The sequence below is a fragment of the Gigantopelta aegis genome, chromosome 4, assembly GCF_016097555.1.
Source record: "Gigantopelta aegis isolate Gae_Host chromosome 4, Gae_host_genome, whole genome shotgun sequence".
NCBI lineage: Eukaryota > Metazoa > Mollusca > Gastropoda > Neomphalida > Peltospiridae > Gigantopelta > Gigantopelta aegis.
This window is the reverse complement of record NC_054702.1, coordinates 57,593,927-57,620,818: the sequence shown is the minus strand read 5'-3', so window position 1 is coordinate 57,620,818 and position 26,892 is coordinate 57,593,927. Positions and strand designations below refer to the sequence as shown.

Genomic DNA, 26,892 nt, shown 5'->3' with positions numbered 1-26,892 from the left:
CATTTTTTCGACGAAAGATGAGCAAAGTGTTATGTTTTATTTATTTTAGTGCAGCTTGATGTCTGATCTTGACGTTGATTGATAATCACGATATTTACAAAGAATCATGTTGTGAGAAATTTCTTTCCGATGGTAAGCTTGTTAAGTTTTTATATTTCGTGCACATACAGCATAAAGAGTATACCGTATCGCCGTAGCCTAGTAGGCCGGAGTGATCATCTACCTTGCTATATCCTCGATGTTTTTAATTTATAAAACGAAGTAAACAATAATTATGATCAAAATGTGTGTAGCGGTTAATGCACGAATGGTACATTAGTTTGATTACGGTGTTAAAACAATCTGCAGGACTTACGGAACTGTCAAAAGTGTTTATATTCGGTGATCTTTGATGTGGGTGGAAGTGACACCAAGTTCAAGTTGAACCAAAACTTTGTTTAAATAATATTTGTGTTGTGTTAGTATTTTTAACAGCTGACAGGCTGTGAATTTAGCATGACTGTGCTTCCATGAATCTCAGGTTTTGGTTCACAAGCATAATATGTGTATTAAATAAATAAAAAATTTATTCTGGCGGAAGCCAGTGCCTAATTGGGATTGGTCAACCGGCAGAGTTCAGAGTTTATGTAAAGACCTTTCCCTACAGTGTACAAACCCAAATCTTGCTGCCACTGTGTGACAGTATTTTACCACTGTGTGACAGTATTTTACCACGGTGAGGTAAATGTCTATTGTCTATTTTGTAACGTTGAAAATTTACAGAGAGGCTCTGTATCATGTGTGCTACTTGTCCCCGTTGGTCAAGGGATAGTCCATGCAGGGTGGTAACAGGTTGTTTCGCCCTTATTACTGGTTCACCCAAGTCGTTTTGAACAGGGTCGATTCGTACCTCCAACCGAGTCGTTTCGCCCCATGTTTCGATTCGCCCTAATTTTTATTTTGTTAATAAAGTACATTTATTCATTGATTTGCCCTATATCCATTGATTTTTAGATGTCACACATTGCATGTTTATATCTACAGATAAAAATAATAAAATTTTGTTTATTTCCAATATCATTTACTCGAGCCATATACATGAAATAGGTACAGGCCTTAGATAATATACAGACAATGTATTCACATTAATAATTAATTTATGAACAGTCACACTGCATACTACTGATGTGCTGTGGTTTCTTATTAAATATACTACATACTCTCGAGTGCCTAATAAACATAGGGGCTGAATAAGCATATGGTCTGGAAATTTGTCTAAAATCATTTAAAAGTAGGGTGCGGAATTAGCATAGGGTGTGGATTTTTTTTTTTAAACCAATAAGAGTAGAGTGCAGGATTAGCATAGGGTCTGGAAATTTAGCTAAATTGTAAAAATTGACTAGTAATGAAAACAGAATTTGGTTTCATGTAAAAATAAAAATAAGTGTTTTGGAAATAACAAAAATATACTATTGTTATTTAATTTAGAAAACAAGCGGCTCAGAAATAAATAACTTGTAGTAAATTCCATAGTATGAACAAATGTGTTCACTATAAACATATGTTTCTATTATCTGACTGTTACAACTGTGTTATTGTCACACACAATTAATTAAAACTGTGTGTTTGTACGTTTAAATGAAATTATGATAATAAATGTGAGGCGAGATTGCAGCTTTGAAAAAAAAATCCTAAAGTTCCAGGCTTGAAAACCGAAACAATCAGGGTGGATGACAGCTCGCTAGATTCATCTCCTATATTTAACACATGGTTAATTATAACAAGACGTAATTTCCTCAACTTAATTTTTACCTGTAACATTCTTTATTTTTAAAGCATAGGTGGGGACACTTATGATGCCAGGGGCTAGCATGCATAAATCTCAGCTGAAGATTCACAAACAACTGGTCATCGGCCATGCCAGCTGTTAGCGGAACGTGGTTAGGGAATGTAACTCTGCCTAATATTTCTCGCAAATTTCTAATAGACTCTATTTGAGAGTGAAAATAAAAAGGTTGAGTGGAATTTGTAATTAAAATGAGTGGAATTTGTAATGTAAAAATTAAAAAAAAAAAAAATATATATATATAAAAAGAGGAAAGAATGTAGATAAAGTTTGGGCCAGTTCCCCTTATCCTAAAGGAACTGTACTTTATCTACTCTAGTATACATAGATTAAAAAGTCATATTTACCTTTAAGAATTCGGTACTCCCGTCTTCAATGTTTGGTGAAAAGATGAAGTGTTGAGTGTAATTAATTAATTTATATAATAAAGTGCTTGCATGAACTGTTGCATCGATTTACAGGCGAGCACTCAATCGAACGCATCCTTGGAATTTACCCAACCGAATAAAACCGAATTGAGCCGAGCGATAAAAACATTTTGTCGTAGAGTAACATACTTTGTTGCACCTTAATGGTTCAAATGATCAATAAAGCAGAAAAACGATGTATGTATATTAATAAATAAATAAATAAATGTATTATTTGACCACAAAAGTTGGCATTTTATTTGACAACTTGGAAAAGTGTAAATTCCGTGATCGCAGAAAATCGGTACCATGTGATAAATTAAGCGTTGGGTGCCGAATTAGCGTATGGGGTTCAATTTTTTAAAGATGTAATTAAACGTAGGGTGCTGAATAAGCGTAGACACCAATTTTTTTTCACAAACTTAATAAACGTAGGTATACATTTATTTGGCACTCGAGAGTACCCAGCTGAGGTTCTAAACTGACTTGTATGAGTGATTCGGGCCGATTCAATCATATGACATGCCACATGTTATTATTTGCTTGTTGGCGTTGTAATCTGAGTGACTCATATGAGTCACTGGTATCGTGTAGCAGGGCCTTAAAATGCCGAGTACGGTATGTTGATTTCGCCTAGCTGACAGAAAGTAAACAGCTGATAAACCATTAATATCCAAAGACAGAAAATTACCTAATATTTGGTAATGAATATTGAATAAACAGAAGAAAAAATACTTCAAAACTATAGTAAATATATTTATTTTTTGTGGCGAAACAACTCAGTACAAATGAGATATAGGGCGAACCAACCCTGGATGAATAGGACTAAGGGTGAAACAAAGCAGAGTTCGAAATGGTTTTAGGGCAAAACGACTCAAATTCGTCCATGCAGGGTTGAAAATTATCAGTCACTCGTGGCAACCTTTATTGGCTAAAAGCAGCTGTATTTTTTTTAAAATAGTCCGTCGGTCGACCATAGATTGTGAAGACACTACACTAACTATTCAGCCTGAATAAATAATTACACAAAACAATGAATTCACCATTAAAAAAAATTAACATGGAGTGCCATCTGTTGCGTACTAGACATTTGGAACACCTCGTAAGTGACATGGTCAGTTCATATGAATCAAAAAAAGAAATGCAATGAATTGGACGTGACAAAACACACCGTGTCTGTGCTGGTGTGAACTACATATGTCTTGTAGTAAACGAACATATGCTATATTTTGACTTTTCAGATCCAGCTTTGTGTTTTTTGGACCATAGGAAGGCTTTCTAAAAATAAAACACTGCATGTATATTTTTTTTACATCTTGAAGTCATCGGATTATTGGAATGGACTGCATTCACCATAATTATATAGTACATCTACTTTTTGTCATTGTTCAGTGCTATGATATAAATGAATCATATATGTAACAGACCCATAGGAACTGGGGAGGGGGGGTATGTGCCCTCACTACACACACACACACACACACATTTGACGATGAATTACAATTTTTTTGTCACCCAATCTATATTAAGTGGTTTGCAAGAAATAAGAACAAATCAGATCCAGTCTTGACACCAACACTTACATGGTGACATAATCCCCCCTCCCCCAAGATTACGGTAATAAACAATAAGAGACAAACTTAAGCACTGTACGGTTGTGTGCTTTCACAGTTTCACAACAAAGTAGAAGGGTTTTTGTTTTGTTTTTCCACATGTTTATTTTTCTTTCGATGTATATTTTATATGTAGCATTTACAATATCCAAATGACACACATGTGCGCACAGAGAACAAGATATAAATTTACTTTTGTAACACCAAAATTTTCTTTTTGAGGCTGCACAGTATGGGCATGATTGTTATTCAGCCAAAAAACCATTCAGTTTTGATTTTAAATTTCAATGCAGTAATTGGAGGGCTAATTGAATTTGAGAAGGGCCACCATGATTTTTATGTTATGTTTCAACCCTGAGCTCATGTACTCTTCAGTTCGAGAGCTAGATGGACATTTGAACAGTTAAAATTATCGCTCTTTTGCTGTCAGATCCAGACAACTATAAGATTTTTTCTCTAATACAACAATAATGTTATATTTAATGTTAAATATATTTACAACGATCATTTTCCAGTTTGCTGATAACAAATATTCCACATATTAATCACCAATAGATGCACAACAGGAAGAAACCCAATGACATCCCCTTCCAACTATGTTGGTTCACACATAACAAGTGTTTTTGCTGGTCCATTTTCGAGATAGGGGCACTGTGCTCCCCTTTTGCGTTTTGCCACTGTCTGTCACATTTTGTCTCCCCATTTATTTTTCATCTCCATTCATCTGTCCTGGATATAGTTTCCTGGACTTGCAATGCCTCAAGATATTGAACTGAACTTTAGCTTTATCTTTTACTGCTACAAATAAAGTTTTGACTTTCATGGCGATTTACCCCTTTTTCACAGAGTTTATTGCTCTTGAACTTAGGAGATAAAAAAGTAGGTTGCACCATACTATATTTTACTGAACCCAGCCTCATTTCTAACCGCTCCGCTATTTTAAAATATTTATTAAATTTTGTCCACACTTTAAAAAAAAAAAAAATCTGTCTACATACTCAACATCGGTGGAAGCAAGCCAGGGATTTATCCAGGCATTGTATGGGTCTGAATAAAGCCTCCATCCCAAAAGAAAGTGAAACTGAAAATTCCCAATTTCTGTGTTAAAAATTCCCAATATACAAATTATGTCTTTTGTAATAAATTAATTTAACAGTTGTGTACTGCATCATTCAATGGCTTGGAAAAAAATATCCCAAGTATGATTTACTCCCACTAATTTATCCAATCCCAGCAGACATGATACCCTGGTACAAAATCCTAAATAAATCCCTGCAAACATTGGCCAGTTGGCGTGTACAGGGAAACACATCTGACAAAAACTAACTTGTCTGATTCAGTAGCTTACCTTCATGTTGTTTATTAGGGCTGTCAAGATGCACCTACATGTACCTCACGATACAATACATACGACAATACATAACCTGTGATACAATATGTATCATGATACCTGATTCACATGTTTTCTGTGTAAAGCAAGAAGTTGAAGTGTGTGTGAAATGATTTTAAAATAAGAACCCACATCATATAGACATAATTGATATAATCGGGCACAATGTCATAGTCTCTGTACACTGTTTTTTTCTTGAAGGAAATAACTTGTCAATAAATACGCCACAGTACGAATTGGTGTTGATAACTCAATACAGAGTTACAATATGAATCGATACATGGTCATAATATGAATCGATACACAAGCAACATTATTGTCAACAGTAGTATTGTGATATATTGAAAATCCATTTGGGGGGGGGGGGGGGGGGGGGGGGGGGGGGGGGGGGGGCAATGACATGAGGTGGAATGCCAGTGGAACTTTGGGGAAGGTTTGGAGGGGATCGTAAAAAAAGAAAGAAAATTAATATATAATAAAATTATAACTGTCGCAAAATGGATCTGCCTCTGCAATCAGTTAGAATAATATAAACATAAGAAGGATTTAAATTACAAGGTCCATGTATCTATTGCTGTATTCACTGGGATAGTGGTAACAAATTTCTAATTGTTACCTTTAATAATTAATATCTTTTATCTTGATATACACGAAAACAAGCACCAACCATCAGTTCAGCCAATTAATATTTTCTGCGACAATTGACTATGGAATTTTATAATCAGTCGTCACATCAGAAGAGATCAACCAATAAATGTTCGTTTATAATCGATCATTGGAAGATCACTAATCACTGCTTAGAAAAACAACAGAGTGGTAGTGTTTACCATGGCAGTTATCTTGAGTGCCAAATAATATTTATATCCTTTATAAAAATTAAAATACTTTATCAGCTAATGATGTCAGTAAGACAGACCTTGCTTTTTAAGGTACGCGGGTGTGATTTCAATCTTGACGAGTGTGAAAAACAAAGCACATTACACTCAACAAACGGCACATGTAAGATAGATGGGTATATTTATTTCCACTGTTTACAAAAATCATGTTTAAATAGCTCATTTAGCTGATAGGAAGGTCCTTTTATTAAAACAATAAAAATTAAAAACATGGCAGTGGCTTCCATGCAGTCGTTAAACTGGTATTTATCTTTGTTGAACAAATCAGGAAATACTGGTTTAATAGACAATTTTATAGACATACCAGTCAAAATCCAATCAGAGCTCCACTACCTATTTGATTTATTTTGGAGAGATATTTTTTTACTTTCCTTAGCATATTGAGGTGTGTGATTTTCCACTCCCCTATAATTTTCAAAAACAAAGGACTGGTAAGATAGATTCATTTTAAATTTTAAATCTTTATTCTTTTTTTTTCAGATATGAAATCTGTATTAAAATATAATATTAAAACTTTTATCGGGTCACCTAAACGAATGGTCTTGTATGACAGACTAACACTATCTGTTGCAACTATATGAAAATTGAGTCTGCTTACACATCGTACCAGTCATTTGGGGAAGGGGGTTGAATAAAGAGGTACAGACCTACCCTCAGAGTTGGTAACATTTTTTCCTCTTTATTTTTTAGCATTTCAGATGTTTTTGAAGGTTGAGGGGGATTCGTGCACACTGTAATTTTCTTCTAGCAAGAACACTGTAATTTTGATTATAATAAACAGATGTTTCTCAATCAGTTTAACTTTTATAACCGTGAAAATATGCTGTGGTAATATCCATACGAATATCAGTAAACAAATTTCCAGAGTATGTTGATGTGTAGTTTATGAATGAAACACGTTGACCTCCATGGTCATCAGACTTAAATTGTGTCAATAATGTTTACATATGATCTATAAATAAAATTTTGAACAGTTTGATTTTTCCTTTAATACGTTAAATGTACATGTATACATTGTGCAGTACATAGCAATTTTAATTTTTTACTTATTTTCGTGCTTATATCCAATTAAGTTTCAAGCACGCTGCCCTGGGCACACATTTAAGCTATCTGGGCTGTCGGTAAAAAAACACAGTAGGTTAGTGGTTATTGAGAGAAAAGTCAGGGTAGTGGCCTTACATCTGTCCATTAAGTCATTAAAACTTGATCTTGGTGGGAACCGGTAGCAGGGAGTGCATCCAGTTCTTATGATTTAATCACTACACCACCAAGGTCGGTAACAGGAAGTTTTTCCATGACTATATAACTAATAATGTGTGTTTCTGCACCTGGTTTTTGTAATACTTGTAAGTATGTTTCCATATGTTTGTAATACTGATGACATCTGATTTATAGTCATGTTAGTCACTAGTTTGTAATGTGTATAGTTTAGTAAACACCGTTATTTATCACTTGGGAGTGTCCATTGATAAATATTACATTTCTCTGATCTGTACATGCAAGTGGGGAATCCCATTATGATGCAGGTGGGGAATCCCCATTATAAACCAGTTGTGCAGGTATATGCACATGTATGATGTCAGTTTTGTCACAAGAGTGTGGACTGCTAGCACATGAGTCATTTCTATTTTGGTATTTTGTAGTAACTGGAAGGCTTTTTGTGACGCGTTAAACCAGACATATAACTTTGAACTTTCTATCTCAGCAAAATTTTATTTTTAAAACTTTTTCCATCAGACTTTATTTTTTTTCACAAAAAAAAAGGTTAGCCATTTAAAGTTTGAGAGATTTTGGGCCAGCTTTTGTCTTTGTACACATGTTTGCATAGTGTACATCCTACATTATTTTGATTATGGATTCAGAATATGACCACAACTGCAATTTTAATATGCTAGTATGATTTTTTCTATCAGCAGATACATGTGTATATTCAACTGTCGTTGTGCAGCTCGGAGCTTGTTATGGTTTATTTTACATTGAATATATCTATGAAAGTAGAATGATACTGTCAGCTATTTTGTGTAAGCAAAATGCAACAGCTTAATAAAGGCTTGCTAAACAAGTTAATTGTTAAATTAAAATTGCAAATCTGTTTAAAATATATTAGTCCAACTTCAACCCCTGCAGTTGCCCACTGCAATCAAAAATATTGTGGAGTTTTTAATTCTCTACAGCACGTTTTTGTCGTGGACATTTTCTTAATTGCAGGGGTGTTAACTTAAACTTTACTTTGTGTGTATTTCATATCGGTCATGGAAAAATCCTTAAAAGTCATGGAATGTCATTATTCGCAAATGTCATTTTCTAGGACAGAAAAGTAATTGTGTAAGGAGAAATGAAAAAGAAAATCAGTTAATAATTAAGAAGGGATCAGCATTTTGAGTTAAAACACTGTAAATATTATTAGATTGCAAAACAATGGCCAATGGACCGTGTCAACAGTTTACAAACCCTGTGTATTTTCATTTGTTGACTTAAACACTGCACTCATTGTTATATACATGTATCTTTGTAGAGTAGACAAGTGTCTTACTAATGGGAAAACATGTCAAAAGGTAGATCTAAACATTGTTGGGTTTTTTTGTGAGTGTTTTTGTGTGAATATCTTTTCTTGATCTTCATCTTGTGTTTTGCAGACCTTCCATATCTGAAATGGCTACTCTGGGGGCTGCCAGCATTCAACTTTTTCATGAGTTGAAAATTAAGTACCCTGAAGTGCCAGATGAGGTTGTGTCAAGTCGAATGAAAGAGGTACAAAACATTTTTAAAAACCCTGATTCTTTAGCGGTCTAGCAGCGATGGACAAGACTGAAGTACATGTAGAAATCTACTTGTCCACCATTATTTTCAAGTGACAATAAAATGATGTTTGATTGCTCAAAATTAAACTGTATTGAACAATTTCACTTATCCACAGAACATCTTGTTAGGACAAATGATCAAGTGCTTATTTGGAACATATTTAACATTTATTCTTTAGTAATTTTATAAGTACTATTTATGGTTGGTATAATTATGCTTTATCCGACAAATTTTCAATTAAATATTTCAAATTAAAAAAATAAACATTTTATTTTGTTTTATTTTTGCAGAATGGAAATAATCGTGAAAAGTGTATGAAGGCTTTGCAGCAGGACAGTTCTAAATATTTATATGGACGTTCAAGTCCACCAGGAAGGTTAACCAATGATGTGCATAGACAGGTAGAGGGGCTTACCATCAGCAAACCTTCTCAACAGAGTACTGTACAGCACCATGTGATAAAAGAGAATCGGGATGCAGTGACCAGTGTGTCGTGGCCACCTTTAGGCAGTGAGTGCGATCCTAACAATGGACTCAAGCCCATGGCGTCTGTTGGTGGACAGCAAGTGCCTCACACAGCACCTGTGTTGCCCAGAGACTTGAATCCTTTCGTAAACGAAAGCTCCTCTGCTAAACAGATACCAAATATCAACTGTCACAGTGGCGTGGAAAACTCGGGGGCAGGTTCACCTCAGTCGACGGGAAGTCCCTCCGAAGGGAGACGTGCCGTCAAGGTTTTACACATGCCTTCTACATCAAAATCTTCTGGAGTGGGACAAACACAACCGGGTTCATACATGTATAAAATTCAGATAGAAGACGGTGGCGGCGTTTGTACGGTTTTGCCTTCTCAGCCCTCTCAGATATCTTCTCCAAAATGGCCAAGGTCCATTTCCAATGAGTACTTGTTGGAAAGAGTGCCCACGCCTCAGTCTTGTGTTCCCGTTCCCCATGTTTCTGTGTCTTCAAACCAACAACAGACTCACTCTACACAAAAGACGTTTTTTATCGGTAGAAACAATAGTAATACTGGTCAAGTCAGTCCAGATCGGACAAGTACGAACACGAATCAGCTCACGTCTTACAATAGTGACCAACATCTTAACGTGCAGCAACAAGGTTTTGTTGCGTCGGGACATACATCTCCAGTGCCTGGATATTCGGGGGCGCCCCAGTCTGGGCCCCAGGGCTTTCATAGACCCTTGTTTGTGGAACTGACGAGCTCTGGTCCAGAAGGAGCTCAGACACAACTGCGTTACTTCCCTACGGCCCATGATAGGTCACCAAATGTAAATACGTTTTCTGGATCTCCTTTGTTAAATTCTAACAGGTATGGAGGGAGCGGTGTGCCCAGCAATCCACCATCGGCCCACTACCAGACTGGTGCCTCGTTCCAATTACCGCCTAACCAGAATGTTGTTGCTGGGCACCACATTCAAAGCTCACAGTCTGCTTACGTCTACCCCCACTATCCATCACAAGTAACATCTAATATATCCCACCATGGCGTGCCGGTGCTGGGTGGCCATGTGGAAAGTGAACAAGGTAATATTGTGATGCAGACATCCCCAGAAGGGATGGCATTTTATTCACCTGGTCCTATATCTCCAGCTTCGAGTCACAGCAGTCTGAGTTCAGAATCCTCCAACAGGGACGGCACAAATCAAAGACCAAGATCAGGGAGTATGCAGGAAGAGACTGCATATATTCAAGGTGAGATAAAACTTCTTTTTTTCCCAAAATGAGATCCTCAGAATTTATAAATTTTATTTTGTTGACTGAATTCCATTATTTTGTTTTCTGTTTTTCCCCGAGTACAAAATAAAAATCATCTTAATGAGGGCATTACAAATTTATATTTAAATTAGTCGTATGCTACTAGTGTTGGTCTTTATTTTTAGGATTCTAAAAGATAAAGCTAGTACATTTTGTAATTATTCATGTCAGTATAATTTCGTGGTTAAATTATAATCTTGAAATTTACTTACAGGTGAAAAATACTTGCATTACAGTAATTTTTGCTTTTAATTGTACATACGGTGTATTGTATGAAGTGTATTACAAATGTGACTTCTTGCAAAGAAAAGTGAAGTCATTCAACAATTATATAACAAAATATTTAGCCATTTTTATAGCCCTATCCACCGTGTAACATTTTGTAACACTATTTATTACATCCTGCTCTCACCAACTGTCCAACATTAATAGATTTAGAGTTTTTATTTTTAATTTGTTTCTTTGATACTCATAAATATGTAGGGGAAAAAAAAAAAAAATATTGCTTTTTTAATTTTTTTAATTTTTTTTTTATAAATGTGTGTGACTGTCTTCTATGTTTAGTGAAATGATAGGGCTATTGATTTTTATAAACTGGTAATCCCGACAGGCTGACATTGGAAAATGTTATGGTCATGGCCTGAATACTTTACTGAATTTTTAATGTGGTTTTTGTTTTGTGTTTAGCTTTGCTTGTCCACCAGCGTTCCAGAATGGAGAAGCTTGAACAAGACTTTAACAATGAACTGCATACTGTAGAAAAGCTCCGAAATGAGGTTTCACAAATGGAAGAAAATATGGGAGAAAGAAGTGCCAGAAGAAACAGTTTTCCCACGGTTTGTCATTTGAGATGTCTCCATGAAAGCATTTATTTTCTTCAACTATAAATTAGAATAGTTTACACTTTAAAGAAAATGACATTTTAATCTGATTCTGTATTATGTCGTGTCATGCAGTATTAGTTGAATAATGTGTTCTGTACATTATATTGCTTTACATAATAATGGAACACAGTGTTCTCGCTATTCCATTTTGCCGCCCTCCTTTCACGTTCCCCGCCCTCCTTTATTTTTGAGCGCCCCACTTTATTTTCTAGCACCTATCTCCGCTATTTCCAAATGCACTTTTTTCCACACAAAAAACAACGATCAGTCTGCACACTGGATATCAAAGGAAACAAGCCGTGTTGTGTACGAAAAAGCAACTGACAAAACATTTACGACAGTTACCGTAACGTAATTTAACAGTATTTTTAACAGCCTCTATTTTGTCCAATATCTGTATCCATTTGTATGTTTGATAGACAAAATAAAAGTTCTATTTTATGTAAGCAATGAAAACATTTTATTTTTTACGGATTCGCAATCTCCGATTGAAAAAACCCCTCTTATTTGGTGCCAAATTTGTCACGTGATCAGAACGGTCATTCTGTCTTTTGTTTCCACTAACTATCGTTTGATATTTTGTCCTCAGTTGCAGATATAATTGGTTGAAACTGATGATTTTTACTTTCTGTTATTCTGTTTATTCTGCAGTTCTTTATGAAATATTGTAAACTTTTAATTTTGAGGGGATATGAATGCTTATAAAAACAACGGAAGTGGTAGTGTTTATCATTAAAATCATTTATCTTGAGTGCCAAATAATATATACACCGCCTTTACAAAAACGAAACTACTTTTTATCACAGCGATCGATTCATTCGATGAAGATGGAAATAACAAAAATGTATCTGACATTAGGAGATCACTTTACAAACATCTTTATTGTTTTTCGTATATCTTGAAATCTTTATTAAAAATAATAATATTAAAACTTTGATCGGTCCAGCAAAACTGGAACTGCCCGTGAATGTCGGACCCATATCATCTTCGGTTCAATTAAAAGACCTGGTTTTTTTATAAACCCCTTCGTACTTTTTTGTAGGCAAAATAAGGAGTATGTCTTTTCTCAAAGTCTACCAACACACAACAATATGATAACCAAACTACTCTCTCCTCTTCTCTCTCTCTCTCTCTCTCTCTCTCCCCCCCCCCCCCCCCCCCCCCTTTTTTTTTTTTTTTTTTTTTTTTTTTTTTTTTTTGCTTTTCGGTTATTGGTGGGGTTTTTTGAAGGGTGTGGTGCCGACCGGCCGCCCTCCTTTAATTTTCACCCAGCGAGAACACTGGAACATATTGCAAAAACAAATGGGTACTTTAATCAAATATATATCTATTGAACAGCTTTGAAAACGCAATAGCTAGAACTTATAACATTGAAAAAAATTATATCACCAAATTCTTAGTATAACACAGAGTACTGAATTATTATTTTTTAAACAAACAGTTTATATTAGGAAAAAAGCTAATACATTAATTTCAAAGTAAACTAGGTTGTACCATTGGTGTGTTTTCAGTGTTCAGTACATGAAAATGCTTTTACTTAATTCAATTAAAGGCACAGACCCTAGTTTCAACCCGTGAAAATAGACATAAAGTTTGGTTAAGTTACAAACCTGTAACACATTTGGATAACGTAACAAAAGAGTGAAACAAGAGTTTGTTATGTTGACACAGTGAAATATCGTTAAACATAGACTAAAACTCGACTCCATAACTGTTATTTCTCAGACACACATTTTTAAAAATATGAAAAATGCATTTTGTGGTATTAGAAACACCAGGATGACTAGAAACACTTCGGATGTATGGAAATGGATAATCTCGACAATAAAATGTAAGTAATGTTTGATTTTAGTGATCATAAACAGCTCTAATAGTGAAAAATATGCTGTAGTGTTTAAAAACTAGGGTCTGTTCCTTTAAAAGTTACATTCATTAAGTGATTTTAGTAGCAGGTTTACAACAAATATATATTGTGTGGTTCATTTAATAATAATCATACACATAAAAGTTACAATAAAAATTATGACTAGGCACTATAATGGTACAACATCTCTAAAATAATTTTGATAAAAAAGTACTTTGAGGTTGAATATCATTTTTTTTTTTTTTTTGTAAAGACGGATGACATTGCCAGGGTGCGACAGGTTAATAGAAAAGTGCAGACCGACATTCAAGTCATGATTAATGAATTAGATATGTACAGAAATGGCCAAAGTAAGTAGTAAACAGTAGTTTTCAGCAAGTATGTAAGTAAATATTATTTTAATATTGCTGGGTATTATGCTGTGGTATGTAGTTTGTTGGAGTGTGGGTGGGTGGAGTAGTTCATTGGTAGTGCTCACCCCGGGTACAGTGTGTTGTCAGATTTTTCTCCTTGGCTGGTTATTGGAGATTCCACAGAGCTGTCCTGTCTGTGACAAAGTGAATATAATTATTATGACCAAATCAGTAGTATTCCATGTGTCAAAGCGTATTTCACATGGTGTAGGAGGATTAAAGTTTGTTTTGTTTAACGGCACCAATAGAGCACATTGATTTATTATATCATCGGCTATTGGATGTCAAACATTTGATAATTTTGTCATATAGTTTTAGAGAGGAAACCCGCTACATTTTTCCATTAGTAGCAAGGGATCTTTTATAAGCACCATCATACAGACAGGATATCACATCCCACGGCCTTTGATATACCAGTCATGGTGCACTGGCTGCAACAAGAAATAGCCTAATGGGCCCACCAACGGGGATCTATCTCAAACCGACCATGCGGTAAAGCAAGTGTTTTACCACTGGGCTATGCCCCGCTCCCGGTGTAGGAGGGGTTCCAAGAACAGATTTACATGGATTTATGCTGAAAGATATTAGTTAATTGACAACACAGCCAGCAGTCGTATATACATACACAGACTATTATATCATAATATGGCAGCAGGAAGTTTTAAAGTAGTGACTGCACAGTTAACAGTGATTAATCGGTTATATCTTCCATGGTGTGTTTCTGTGGCAAAATAAAATGTTTTTAGAAGACTTACACATTTGTTCTTAAGTTGTATAAATGTAATTGTAATGACCGTTGGTGCTATCAGAGGTCTGACTATGCATTAAAATTTCATTTTGCAGCACCATTCAGCATTATTGATCCAATGGGTCAGCAGAATTTCTTCTTGAATATGCCCACGGGACAGAGAAATTCCATATATTCGCAATTGCCTCCACCTTCTGGTTCGAGAAACAGTGAGTGTAAGTGACACGTGACTTTATAAATCTATGAATCTCTCTCTTTTATTTTATTGAACATCCTTATTGTGTTGTATTTTATTATTCTTTCTTTGAAAAGTGAATGGAAATAGAATTCTTAGTTCATCTGTCCTTTGTTAAATAAGATCATTAACTCTTAAATAATATAGCTATTTTTTTTATGTATTACTACATCCTGCACTATTTAAATGTATTCTTTTACCGTTGATATCGATTTAACAATCCACAACCTTTTGTTAGTCATATTCAGAAGATTTACGGCATTCCCACTTTCAATATTTACTGTTTATGTTTGCTGTATCAAACTTAAATAGTTTTGGGTATTTGGCAGTCGTGAACCTAACCTATTCCATTATTCTGTTTTATCTAAGCTACTTATTTTATACTTAACCCTTGAACACTTTTGCAAACATTTTGTAAACTGCTAATTACAATTATTTTTACAATTATTATTCTTTCACAGTGAAATATTTCCTCTTGCAAAATGTGTTGTAATATTATATATTAACCAAAATTCTTTAAGAACTACATTTATCACAGTTATAATATATATCCTGTTTTTCATAAGTATCTGCATTAAAAAAATTAACCTGTTGTTTGAACTCTATAATATAAACTTTTCTGGTTCCATTTTTATCTCGCCTTTTCACTTCGTTACGGTATAGATATTACTTGTGCACAGGAGGTGGCGGTGGCAATAATATCAAGTTTTGTGTTACTGTTTTACATTAAAGTTACTTGTTTAAATCAGTTTCTCACACATTAAAAGTCCCAGATCAGTAAAACTTGGTTTATAGTTGAACCTATGGATGTTCGTCACAGTGCACCGAAACCGTTTATGTTAGGCAAGGCACTTAATAGTCATATTCAACTTACTGTGCTAGCATAACCAATATGCTATACAATCTGACAATTGAGAACGAGGATGATGGTCTGCCCATGCACAGATATGGATATTACATCCGGCAAGGGAAGACAATTCTGCAGTAGAGGAAATGACTCGAGTTGTATAGCATATTGGTTGTGCTGGCACTAGGTAAGTATGAATAATAATTTAAAACAAGAAAAAAGTATGAATAATAATAAAAATTAAAAAATTAAAATTCCTAATTCCACTGAATTTTCTGTTTATTACAGCCCCTCCACCAGTGCCTCCACGACTAGCCCATATTCCCCCCGCTCCCCCCGCACAGGAGCCGACAGGATCTACCGACTCGGAGGACGGAGAACAGTGGAGCTGCTCAGCGTGCACGCTCCTCAACCATCCGGCACTCAACAAGTGCGAGTGCTGCGAGATGCCGCGCGTCACAAAAGGTACGGCACGGGCTTGCCATCTTCATTCGTCCGAGCTTTGTTACTGTCACGATCATTGACACGACAGGTTCCTAGATTTGTGATCGTTGTTTCAGACTTTTTTAAATCACTTGTTATTTTCGTCTATTTTTGTGATCTCAATTTTACAACAGGTGATGCAACAAGTTGGTGCTCGGCACTCCTTATTTTGTGAGAAATGGTCAACAGTGTGATAAAACAAAATATTGTTTTGTTTCATGTATTGTTGTGTCTTTGTTCATACACAAATCGAAGACTGTAGTAATGATGACTGCTCGTTGAAGGCTTTGTTGCGTCGTTTTTCTCGTCTATAAATAAATATATTTCCAAATCTGTTGCCCACTTTAAATGAACATTTCGAAGAGGGGTTGCTGTTCACATTGGCTGTTAAAAGTTGGTAGTTGTTTTTGAGTATTTCAATAATAATTTTGAAACCTATAAATCGAATTTTGTGGGTAGTCTAATTTTAAAACCACAAGTAATGACATAAGAATAAAACAGTGACATATTTATAAGTGTTTGAAGTGTTATTTGAGTATTACATGGAGGTATTTCTGAATTAAAGTAGTAAAAAATTTTTTAATAGATTGTTTATTCCTTTTAGTTTCAAAAGATTCTACCTCATTTGTAATGATGGACAAATGTTTAATTCAGCAGCAAGTTGTAATTTTGTCTACAGTGTCTTTTAAATTGGTTCTGCCACATATACATGCCAAGTGAGTTATGTCATGAAATAGTTGGATGGGAATGCTCAGGATAGGAAAGTGAGTGGTCTCATTTCAAGTTCTGTACGATTAAATAATTACGTATGAGGACATTTTCAGACATTTAAGTTCTAAGTGGTACCGGATGCTTATGTTTCCTTCGTCTGACTGACATCATCATCCACCTTTTGGTAATGTGCAATATGAAGGTGGAAAGTTACATACCTATATATCTATAGGTTACAGGTCTACTAGTTGTTTTGGTTTTTAATTTAGCCTCAGTTTAATCTAAGAATATATTTATACATGAAAAGAAGTCATATAAATTTATTGCTATGTCTAAAAGTTTACTGCTGAATTACGCCAAAGAGAAGGCTGGGTTGAGTTGATTGAGTTTTAATTCATTAATATGGGAAATAATATTTTATGTATTATTGATGTTTCTTAAAGTTTAATTTGTATGTTAGGGGGTTTTGATTAATAAGCTTTGATTGTTAAATTTTGTACATTGCCATATAGTAACAGGTTGTGAAAAAATAAATATATATATATAAATTTATTTTGAGCTTGATATTGATGCATTGTTGATTTGGTTGAGTTAATGCTAGTAGAAATTTAAGAGAAAAAAAATGTATGTAAAAATGAAACTTTGAACATTCTTTACAATTCATCATCACATTGAGCAATATAGAAGCAGAAAAAAGCCCTTTTGCAGGGACATTTTCCTGAGACTTACTTTTGAAATCTCATTTAGTGCTTAAAATACAAAACTAGCAGCTTGACCTGATCAAAAATAAATGTGAAGATATAAAATAGCAATTTCTTTTCAACTTAACCTGACCTCTAACTAATGGCATTTTTCCTTTTTCCAATAGACTAGTCCAAAGATCCCAACAGCCAATGTAATGGCTTAAAATCTTCTTAAAAGTCCTGTGCTTCCTGTTCCAGTCACATGATAGTAACTCTCTTTGTTCACCTTTGCTCTTACATTCCTAACGTCTTTTCTTTTGCTCTTGATTGCCCGAGCCTTGCCCGGCTAGTGAATTTATAGTCTGGGCTAGTGGAAATTTTCAACTGTGTTACAATAATACATAGGACACCAACCAAAGTTTCTGTGAGGACTGGTGACTTCCTCAAATGTTTGTCGAACACTGTTTTAGTGTGGGTTTGGCCATGTGGATTTGGTTTATCCACCTTTATTCTTGTCTTTTATCAGTGTATTTGTTACTATTTCAGTTTCTATGTGGGTTTTCTTTCCCACTTATAAAACTGTCTATTGGAATAGGGGAGATGCCATGGGGTAGAGGTTAGGGATCAATTTCACAAAACTTTGTAAACCTAGTTTTTCATGTACAATAAATATAATTTGAAATTCTAGTTTTGCATCTAAACCAGAATTCATATTACTATTATAAGTACAATAAATATAATTTGAAGTTCTCATATTTCATTTTATTTTCATTTTACAATTCTCCATCTTCCGTAAAATATAATTTTCTGCCTGAAATAAATGCCAAACATATGTAAACATTTGACCGGTATAACTTAAATTGTTTTGTGAAATTGATTCCAGGTAAGTATTCATGAAAAGCAAAAGGGAAAAGGTTTTTGTTTTTACATATTTGTGTTATATTCAGAATCAAATCTGAAATGACAGTTTTACATAAGCATTTAAAGCATTTTTTGTAGCAGGATTGCATAAAATTATAATATATATTTACCTCATATTTTTTTTTATCAATAATCAAATGTAAATGATAATATTTAGAAATTTGTATCAGTTTAAGTTAAAAATTAAATATGGATGAATATTATAGAAGTTCCATAAAATAAACACGAGTTTGATATGAAACAGTATATTGCAATATGTCATTTAGTCCTTTTGTTGGTCATTTAATACATTTATGCATATGATTTTTAAAAGTGACTGTGATATGTACAACTACTGTAAATATTCAGAGTTTAATGGCCTTTTATTTCTCAGATAAAATATGTATACTTATTTGATATAAAACATAGTAACGGAGCCATCGAAAACAAGAAATGTTTAAAATATTGTCATATATTTTTAGGAAAAAGTGTTAAAATTGTTTTTGTTTTAGTGGCTAAAAGGGATAATACTGCTAATTGATTATTTTATTGCACGAGAATTCTGAGAAGAAACAAATTAAAGGTTCAGAGTTTTTTCAGTCCATATGGATGTTTTATTAGTTTAAAGGCATACTGTCATGGATTTAATGACCTTATTTCCTTAAAAATGGATAATAAATAAAAATTACATTAATTGTTGGAAACCAAATCTAGCTATTGCATCACCTTAACTGAACCATGATGGAGTGAAATCCATGTCAACCCTAGCGACAATTTTAGTTTTTGAATTATGGACCATTGCCATAATTCAATTATTTTTACAAAATATCATTAATAAATGGAGTATGGTGGTTATGAAGATGGTTGAATAAAGTACATTTAGGGACAAATGAACTTATTTTTGCTCCGATAATACTTTGTTAGACCATTAAATAGGTCAGTGGTCTGTGACAATATGCCTTTAATTCTGCAGTATTTAGAGTCAATCACAACTTAATATTTTTAAATTAGAAATATGATGGCAGGGATTTATCAACAATTGTTTTGCTATTGTCCCATGTTTGATGGGATTGGAAAAATTAGCGCGAGTAAATCATACTTGGGAAATTTTTTCAGGCCGCTGAATGATGTAGTAACCAGTACTGTTACGTTCATTTATTACAACAGTCATAACTAAATATATATATATTGGGAATTTTTTGCATAGAAATTGGGAATTTTCAGTGTCACTTTCTTTTGGGAAGGGGCCTATGTTCGGACCCACAATATGCCTGGATAAATCCCTTGATGGTTAAAAGGGTTAACATTGAAGGTGAAAAAGGATCATAGGCTCTGGGATATGGAAAATAATACAAAATGTTGTTGTTTTTCTGACAGTAATTTTTTATTGGAAATTTGGGATATTAATCTGTCCCAGGTTTGAGAGTTATTGAATTGTGAGTGGTCTTTTGTTTTTAAATAACAGCCTTAACTGTGTATCAATAAATATTATTTGAAGTTAGCATTGACATGAACTTTCTTATGTGTGATTATTTTATATCCGGAAGCAGGGCTGGCCCTAAAGTTATGCTAGTCCAGGGCAAATCACCCTTTGAATTCTCTTCAAAAGATTACTAAACGAAGTATTTATAAAAGTTGTACAATATTAGAATTTATTACCTACCTATTCAGTCTTACTATAGTGATAAAGACATTTCAAACCGTGTAGTAAATTTATTTTGTATTACACATATGTGCAATCTAGACCGGAACTTTTAAATGGGGAATTCCCTTTTTATTCTTACTGCATTTAGCACCTTTTATTTACCGACGTCATATATGATTTACAAATTACGTCACATCGTATTTGAAACATTACACAAGGCTGTTGCAGAGTATGATTCTAAACCGTAAGCAAATCCATGAAAGGAGTTTTGATCATAGATTTAACAAAGTGTTGTTACGACGTTAAATTAAAAACTGTTTTTGTAAAACATGAAAGAAGGTATGTAATAAATACAGAACTTCACATAGTATGTGACATGTTATTTTTGTTTCCTGTTTCCTAATTATTGCACTCGTTTATTTTGCGAAAGAACATACAACTCGATGGCTACGTGGTCTCGTGGTATATATTCTTGCGCAAAATAAACTTGTGCAATAAATAGGAAGCGAAAACAACGTATGTGAAGTTCTATATATTTATTTATTCAGCATTATCAAAAGTCGAAATGTTTTTAAATTACTGTATCTTTAAATCTAATTAATGAAATTGCCTGCTATTAGAAAATGTTTTAGGCTTTATTACACCTTGTGATGGGTAAATGTCCCAGTTAATCATGCTGTAGGGCTGGTCCTGCACAGAAGTATATTGGAAGATAAATAATTCCAATTGTTAAAGCAAATTTTTTATTGATCGACTATATTGTGTTCAAGTTAACAATAAAATGACATTAGCATTGCAACATTTTTGTGTTTTTTGTTTACAACAAAGTCACTCAAGCAAAGAAACATTTAAGATAGTTCAGCACATATACAGTCAAACTTGCACACTTCAACTTACATGGTGGTTTATACTTAATAAAGTAGTAATTTGAAAATATTTTTAAACTTTGGTTTATAGTTTCACCTTGGTTGAAGTTCATATAATGACACCTTTCTATAGCATTTAATAAACTTATTTAGTCAAGAGTGGTTTGTGGTTCACAACTGAAAAATGAAATGTGTGAATACATTAAGTGTCATTCTGCATTTATATTGTTTGTGCCTTTGTTATTTAGTTTAAAACTCTTTTGTGTTCCATTTTAAATTTTAATGTAAACTGCATTTTGTTTCTTTTTGTCCCTTTAGCATGCTCTTTAATTTGTCAGCCATAGAAATGATGTGTTTGCACATTTTCTTTTAGTGGTTTAGAATTTATTCCTCAACTGTTACATGCAACTGGATTATTTAATTGTGTAAAATAAGTTGTTAAAAATATATAATCCTATTTTAATTGGTCATCAAAACCTCTGTTCAAACTTTACTTTACTTTTGATTCCCAAGTTTTTATTTAAAAAAACAAATCCAGTTGCAAGTACAGTTAATAAAGTATTGTTATTAGTGTCTGCACCGTACTTATTATTTATTTTTGTTCTGTTTTCTTTTTGATTAGGTTCATGATGTTGTGGAATGTTTGCACCATACAGAGCCTTGCGATTTGCGACCACTAGAGTTGTCTCCCCTGCTGTTCATTCATTCATCTGTTCTGGTGAAGGTTGATTTGAAAGCATGGTCCTGCATTTTGGATAGATATCACTCATTCATTCTAACCTTCAATTTGCTTATTTTATTCATTTTATAAAATGAAAATTTGTGCCATGGCCATGTTCAATTCTTAGAAGTCACTTTTATTTGTATTTGCTTGGGTTTTTTTTTTATCTGATTATGAAACCGCCTGCATTTTGACACATTTATATATTCAATACAGTGACTTCGGATTTTTATCAGTACTGATGAAAATAATTTGTCTCAAGTAAAAGGATTACTGTCCTATTTTTATAGCTAACTATTGCAATGTTGCTGTTTTTAGTCTTGTTTTTTCAAAGAAGGATAAAGTTCACATAGTTATTTGGGTTTACATCTCGTAAACATCTTGGTTAAGATTTTTTTCAGGATTAAGCATTTACCTATAACCTTTTTTGTAATGTGGTTGCAGTTTTTGTGGACATTCCATATATTGGAATAAGACAATCATATTGTTTTGGGTTTTTTTTTCTTAATGAGCTAATCTACTCTGGCATTAAATAATTAATGTGGGTACTTCTTGTAAGTACAAGTCTGCAATATAAAAAGTAGGTCACAGTGAATTTAATGTGTGTTTCTGACTTCAATACGTGGTTATAGCTGATGCACATGCATGGATATTTGAAAGTTTGTTAGAGTGAGTCTGTTTTACTAAGTCTACTGTTGACGTTTTAGACAATTGAGTTGTTCAACTTACCAGTGTTTACTATAGACCAATCTAGACTGACGCACAACTATGAACAAACCAGTTGGCCAACTCTCCTAAACAACACGAGGAATGTGCCATTGGATTGACAGCTGATAGATAGTTCGTATCCTATTCTGGGCATGGAATTTTACATACCACAACATGCATGTCAAATTAGGTTGAATAGGTGTTCCCAGCAAACCATAGAATACACTGCCAACTTCAAGTCTGTAGAATTGCGGGTTGCATGCATACTATGGAAAATCGTTGGGACTGATTTATTTTTAAAATTGGATTCAACACCTGTCTTGAGAATTGTAGAAGTTAGGCCAGACCAAGGAAGCACTTGCACTATCAACTAAACAGTCATCAAGTGGAAACGTTGGCCAACTTAGTGGAATCCATACACAACAGTGGACTTTAAAAAAAATTGATGATAATGTGAAAACGATAAGAAATATCAAGTCTGAAGCATATTAAACTTAAAGCAATGTTTTATCTTAAATTATATTTATTAAATTTTGTCAATATTTGAATTAATTTGAAAACCGATTTCATTTTATGAGATAACATGAACTTGCCACCTCACTTTATTAACTTTGGTAATATTTAAATGTTTGTTTCTGTCATTTGTAAAAATAGGGATAGGCCTTAATTGTTTTATACACTTTTTGCCTGTTGGCCAATCTCTAAACCACTTTTTTTCTGTATTTGATGACCATAAATATTGTACAAATATTAGTTTTTAAAAATAATTTTATCAAGTGTTTTTTTTTTTTAAGTGATAACGCAGAATTGAATTATTTTGTTTTTAAAAATAAAACTTTTAAAATCAATTCCTTCTTTCATGGGAGGCATTGGGGTGAATGTGATAAAAGAAATTTTTCACCAATATATTTTCTCACTTTGTAACAAATTTATTTTGTAATGCCGACATTAGCTTTAACGGTTCTGTAGCTTGTGAAATATTTGGCTATGTATATTCCTAGGAAAAAACCCCAACTTGATTGGAACAGTTGCATTGTAAATGTCATAACTTAACATTGAATGACATCCATTTTAGTAGAGCAACTGTTAATAACAATGGGAAGATTTCTTGTGACAAACCTGAATGGTATTTGTGTGTTCATACATGTATATACAATATATTATAAATATATATATATATTAAAAAAAAAGCATTGTGATAGTTTTCATTTAAGAGACAATTTTTTCCATCACTTTTGATACTGAACTCTCAACTACTTCTATGGCCAATATTTGAAAACCTGTTGGTAGAGTTGTTAAGCTTGTGCAGGAATGTTCTACAGTTTGTGTGTTAAACCTATACAGGGTTTAAGCTGGACTTCCAAATTGGCATCTTTGGTCAGATAAATTCGTCTCATTTTGTCAAACAAAATATACCAAAACTAAAGCTTTTATTTGTATTTAGACCTTTAAAAAAATGTGTTTCCAGGAACATGCCCCCCTCCCAAAAAAAACAATATATATGATAAGTTGGCTTTTATTTTAATTTTTTCCTGCATTCATCCCTGTGGGTCCAGATAAGATGTTCCATATATACTCTTGTGATCTACATATTAATTAAAAAAAAAATTAAACATTTCAAATTGGGGTTGGTCCTTTTTTTTTTCTAGGTAGGGTTGGGTTCCCGAACACTATTTTTCTTTAGGCCGTATTACATTTTCAAATTAATTTTTGAATATATAGTGAGGTAATATGTTTGCCAAATTAAACTTTGGTAATTTAGTGAATGACGGCTTAAACCCTGGTTATGCAATTGTTAACTGATGATGGAATCTCATGATTTGCAGAGATCATGATTACGATGATGTCCGTTATTTTGTCTCGGATGTGCTGAACAGAATTCTTTTCTGTGGTATTGTGATTTAAATGACCAACAAAAAACCCAAAACCAAATAATCTTTTAGACATTGGGCTCACCAAATGTTGAAATTTAAACCAAACTACAGGATTAAAGTCCTTACAGAGACAGATTGGTAAGTGTCAACTAGCCTTACACCAATGTGCTTCTGTAAATCAACATATTTGTTCAAGCTGAAATATGAAAGGATATAAGAATAGAGGATGTGCAATTGAAAAAGTAATGGAAAAATAGTTGATTCGGTATAGCAATCCCAATTCCTTATATCTATGAAGTAATTAAATGTGATATCTTTTCAGTGTTATATTTCCATTGTCTGGCATTATAATAAATACAAAAATGTAAAGTTGGTGTCCGAATATAAATAATTTAAATAGCAAATGATGTGCATGCTTGATTAGTCGCATTCATTTAAACCATTCCGGTGGTAAGTCCTTGAATATGAATTGTGATGATTTTAAAATAAAAACAAGCCAACTTCTCATGTTTTATCAGTTCACAGCTGGTGGAACAATATTACTTACCGTAGTATGCAAAATATTCTCTTTTGATAATTATAACATGTTGGTGTTTCACATATTACATATTACAACTGAAATAATTGACCAAAAGTAAATAAAGATTAACAGGGTCCAAAAATAAATAACAAATGTTTCTTTAAAATTAAACACTTTTTTATATATCATAAAACTGTATTATTCAGTTTGTTTATTATTCCATCTAAGTAAGACTTTATTTACATTAGTAAGGATTGTCTGTTATTTCTCTTACATTCATCGGGTTATAAACAAAAACAAATCATCCACAAACACTGAATCGGCGAAGCTTTTCTTAAGTTTGTGGATTTTTAATAAAAAAATTCCTGCATACCCAGATGAACATAAAAGAAATAACAGACAATAGTTGTAATTAAATTTAAATCATACTTGCTAATAATAACACTAAAAGTCCATACTTTTATTTTGATTTATTTTTGGTCCATAAACAACAACACTCGGTAAGACAACTTGCCCATATAAAATGACATCATCAGATATTACGTTCCCTGACGATGTAATTTTTAAGATGATCGAGAAATGAATAAACTCCTGTTGCTTAGTCTGGACCAATGGGATGATGTTATATTGTAATGATAGTAAAAGAAATTTAATTATAAATGCTTGGATGGAATACTTTAATGGTGTGTCCCAAAATGACCCAATTGGTCAAATTCGGCATCAGAAGTAAATCAACTGCTTTGAAATATGAAAAACGGCATAGGTTAAATATGAAATAGTTTTTGAATTCAGGAAAGGGGAATCATTCCTGCTAGGATTGTTACTAACAGGAATTGTTGTGTGATAACTATTGACAAACCAAAGATGTATGCAGTTATCTGATTTGGCTAAATGAAAAAAAAGATACAGTTGAGAAGAAACATGGGGTTTATTTACGGTACATTCTGTTTTCAATATGCATGTTTAAGAGTGGAATAAAGATACAGTTGAGAAGAAACATGGGGTTTATTTACGGTACATTCTGTTTTCAATATGCATGTTTAAGAGTGGAATAAAGGCTTTTGGAGATATATTCTAGTTCAAAAAGACCTTCCACATTTATTGGTTCCTAACCAAATCACATGGTGCATAATTAATTCTGTATTTTTTAGTTTTCATTTACAAGTGGACTATAAGGCTAGAATTGAAAAAAACTTTTGTAAGCATAATGGCATTTTCAGCAATTTGTTTCTGAAGAGGAATGTCAGTTTTAGCTAATTTATGACATTAGTTAATACAGACATTTGAATAAAACCGTGTATCTTTATAGTGATGGAAGAACAATACCTTCTGCTTGGAAATAACCAAATGTGTTTTTACTGACACTTGTATAACGACCGTGTAAAATACCTGCTATATTGTATTGTGCTTTACATAGATATTTATTACATAGTATAATTATTTCAATGCCAACTAAACATACATAGTGCTCAAATGTGTCGGTATAAAACCAAAATGAAACACATTGGCTTATGCTCAAATAATAGTTGATGTATTTATGCAGATAGTGAATATTTACTGGTGAAATTACTTATTAACATAGGTCTTTACGACAGCATGATGACACTACCAAATCAAATGGTCATCCATGAAGAAATAATTTATTTTGACTCTGCTCAATACAGCTACAGGTATATTAAGGCTAAAAATATTTATTTAAATGTAGACATATTCATATTCAGAAACCAAATTCATTGTGGTAATTACTAAGGAAAGAAACAAACAAGCCTATAAAATATAGCCTAGCTAAACACTATTTTATACTGAATTAGCCAATGTGTAATTATTGCAATTTTGTCAGCATGTCACAGCGTGAGGTGTTGATAACGGTGATTTTATCAGAGCACATGTGATCCCTTATTAGATATTGCTGTTCTAACTGAGTGCTTGTTATAGAAAATTATGTGGTGCTTCTATATGCTGGATGTGCACGATTGAGATGGTTGCCAGTTAATATATGTAAAATGCATAAATGGATTTACTCTTGTACATGGCACATATGCAATACCATGTACAAGAAGGTAATAAAACATTGAAACTTG

General features: G+C 33.4%; 1 protein-coding gene across 2 annotated transcripts; it reads left to right on the top strand.

Annotated features, from left to right (window-relative positions):
- On the top strand, positions 1-26,892 carry LOC121370813 (TGF-beta-activated kinase 1 and MAP3K7-binding protein 3-like). Of its 2 annotated transcripts, XM_041496293.1 has the most exons (8): positions 1-132; positions 8,768-8,882; positions 9,224-10,646; positions 11,397-11,545; positions 13,711-13,807; positions 14,714-14,833; positions 15,989-16,165; positions 21,611-26,892. In XM_041496293.1, the coding sequence occupies exons 2-8, from the start codon at positions 8,784-8,786 to the stop codon at positions 21,616-21,618; spliced, it is 2,073 nt and encodes a 690-aa protein (XP_041352227.1). In that variant the 5' UTR covers positions 1-132; positions 8,768-8,783; the 3' UTR covers positions 21,619-26,892. The 2 variants fall into 2 exon arrangements, with proteins under 2 accessions (XP_041352227.1, XP_041352225.1); XM_041496291.1 differs by lacking the exon at positions 21,611-26,892 and having other exon boundaries at positions 15,989-16,399.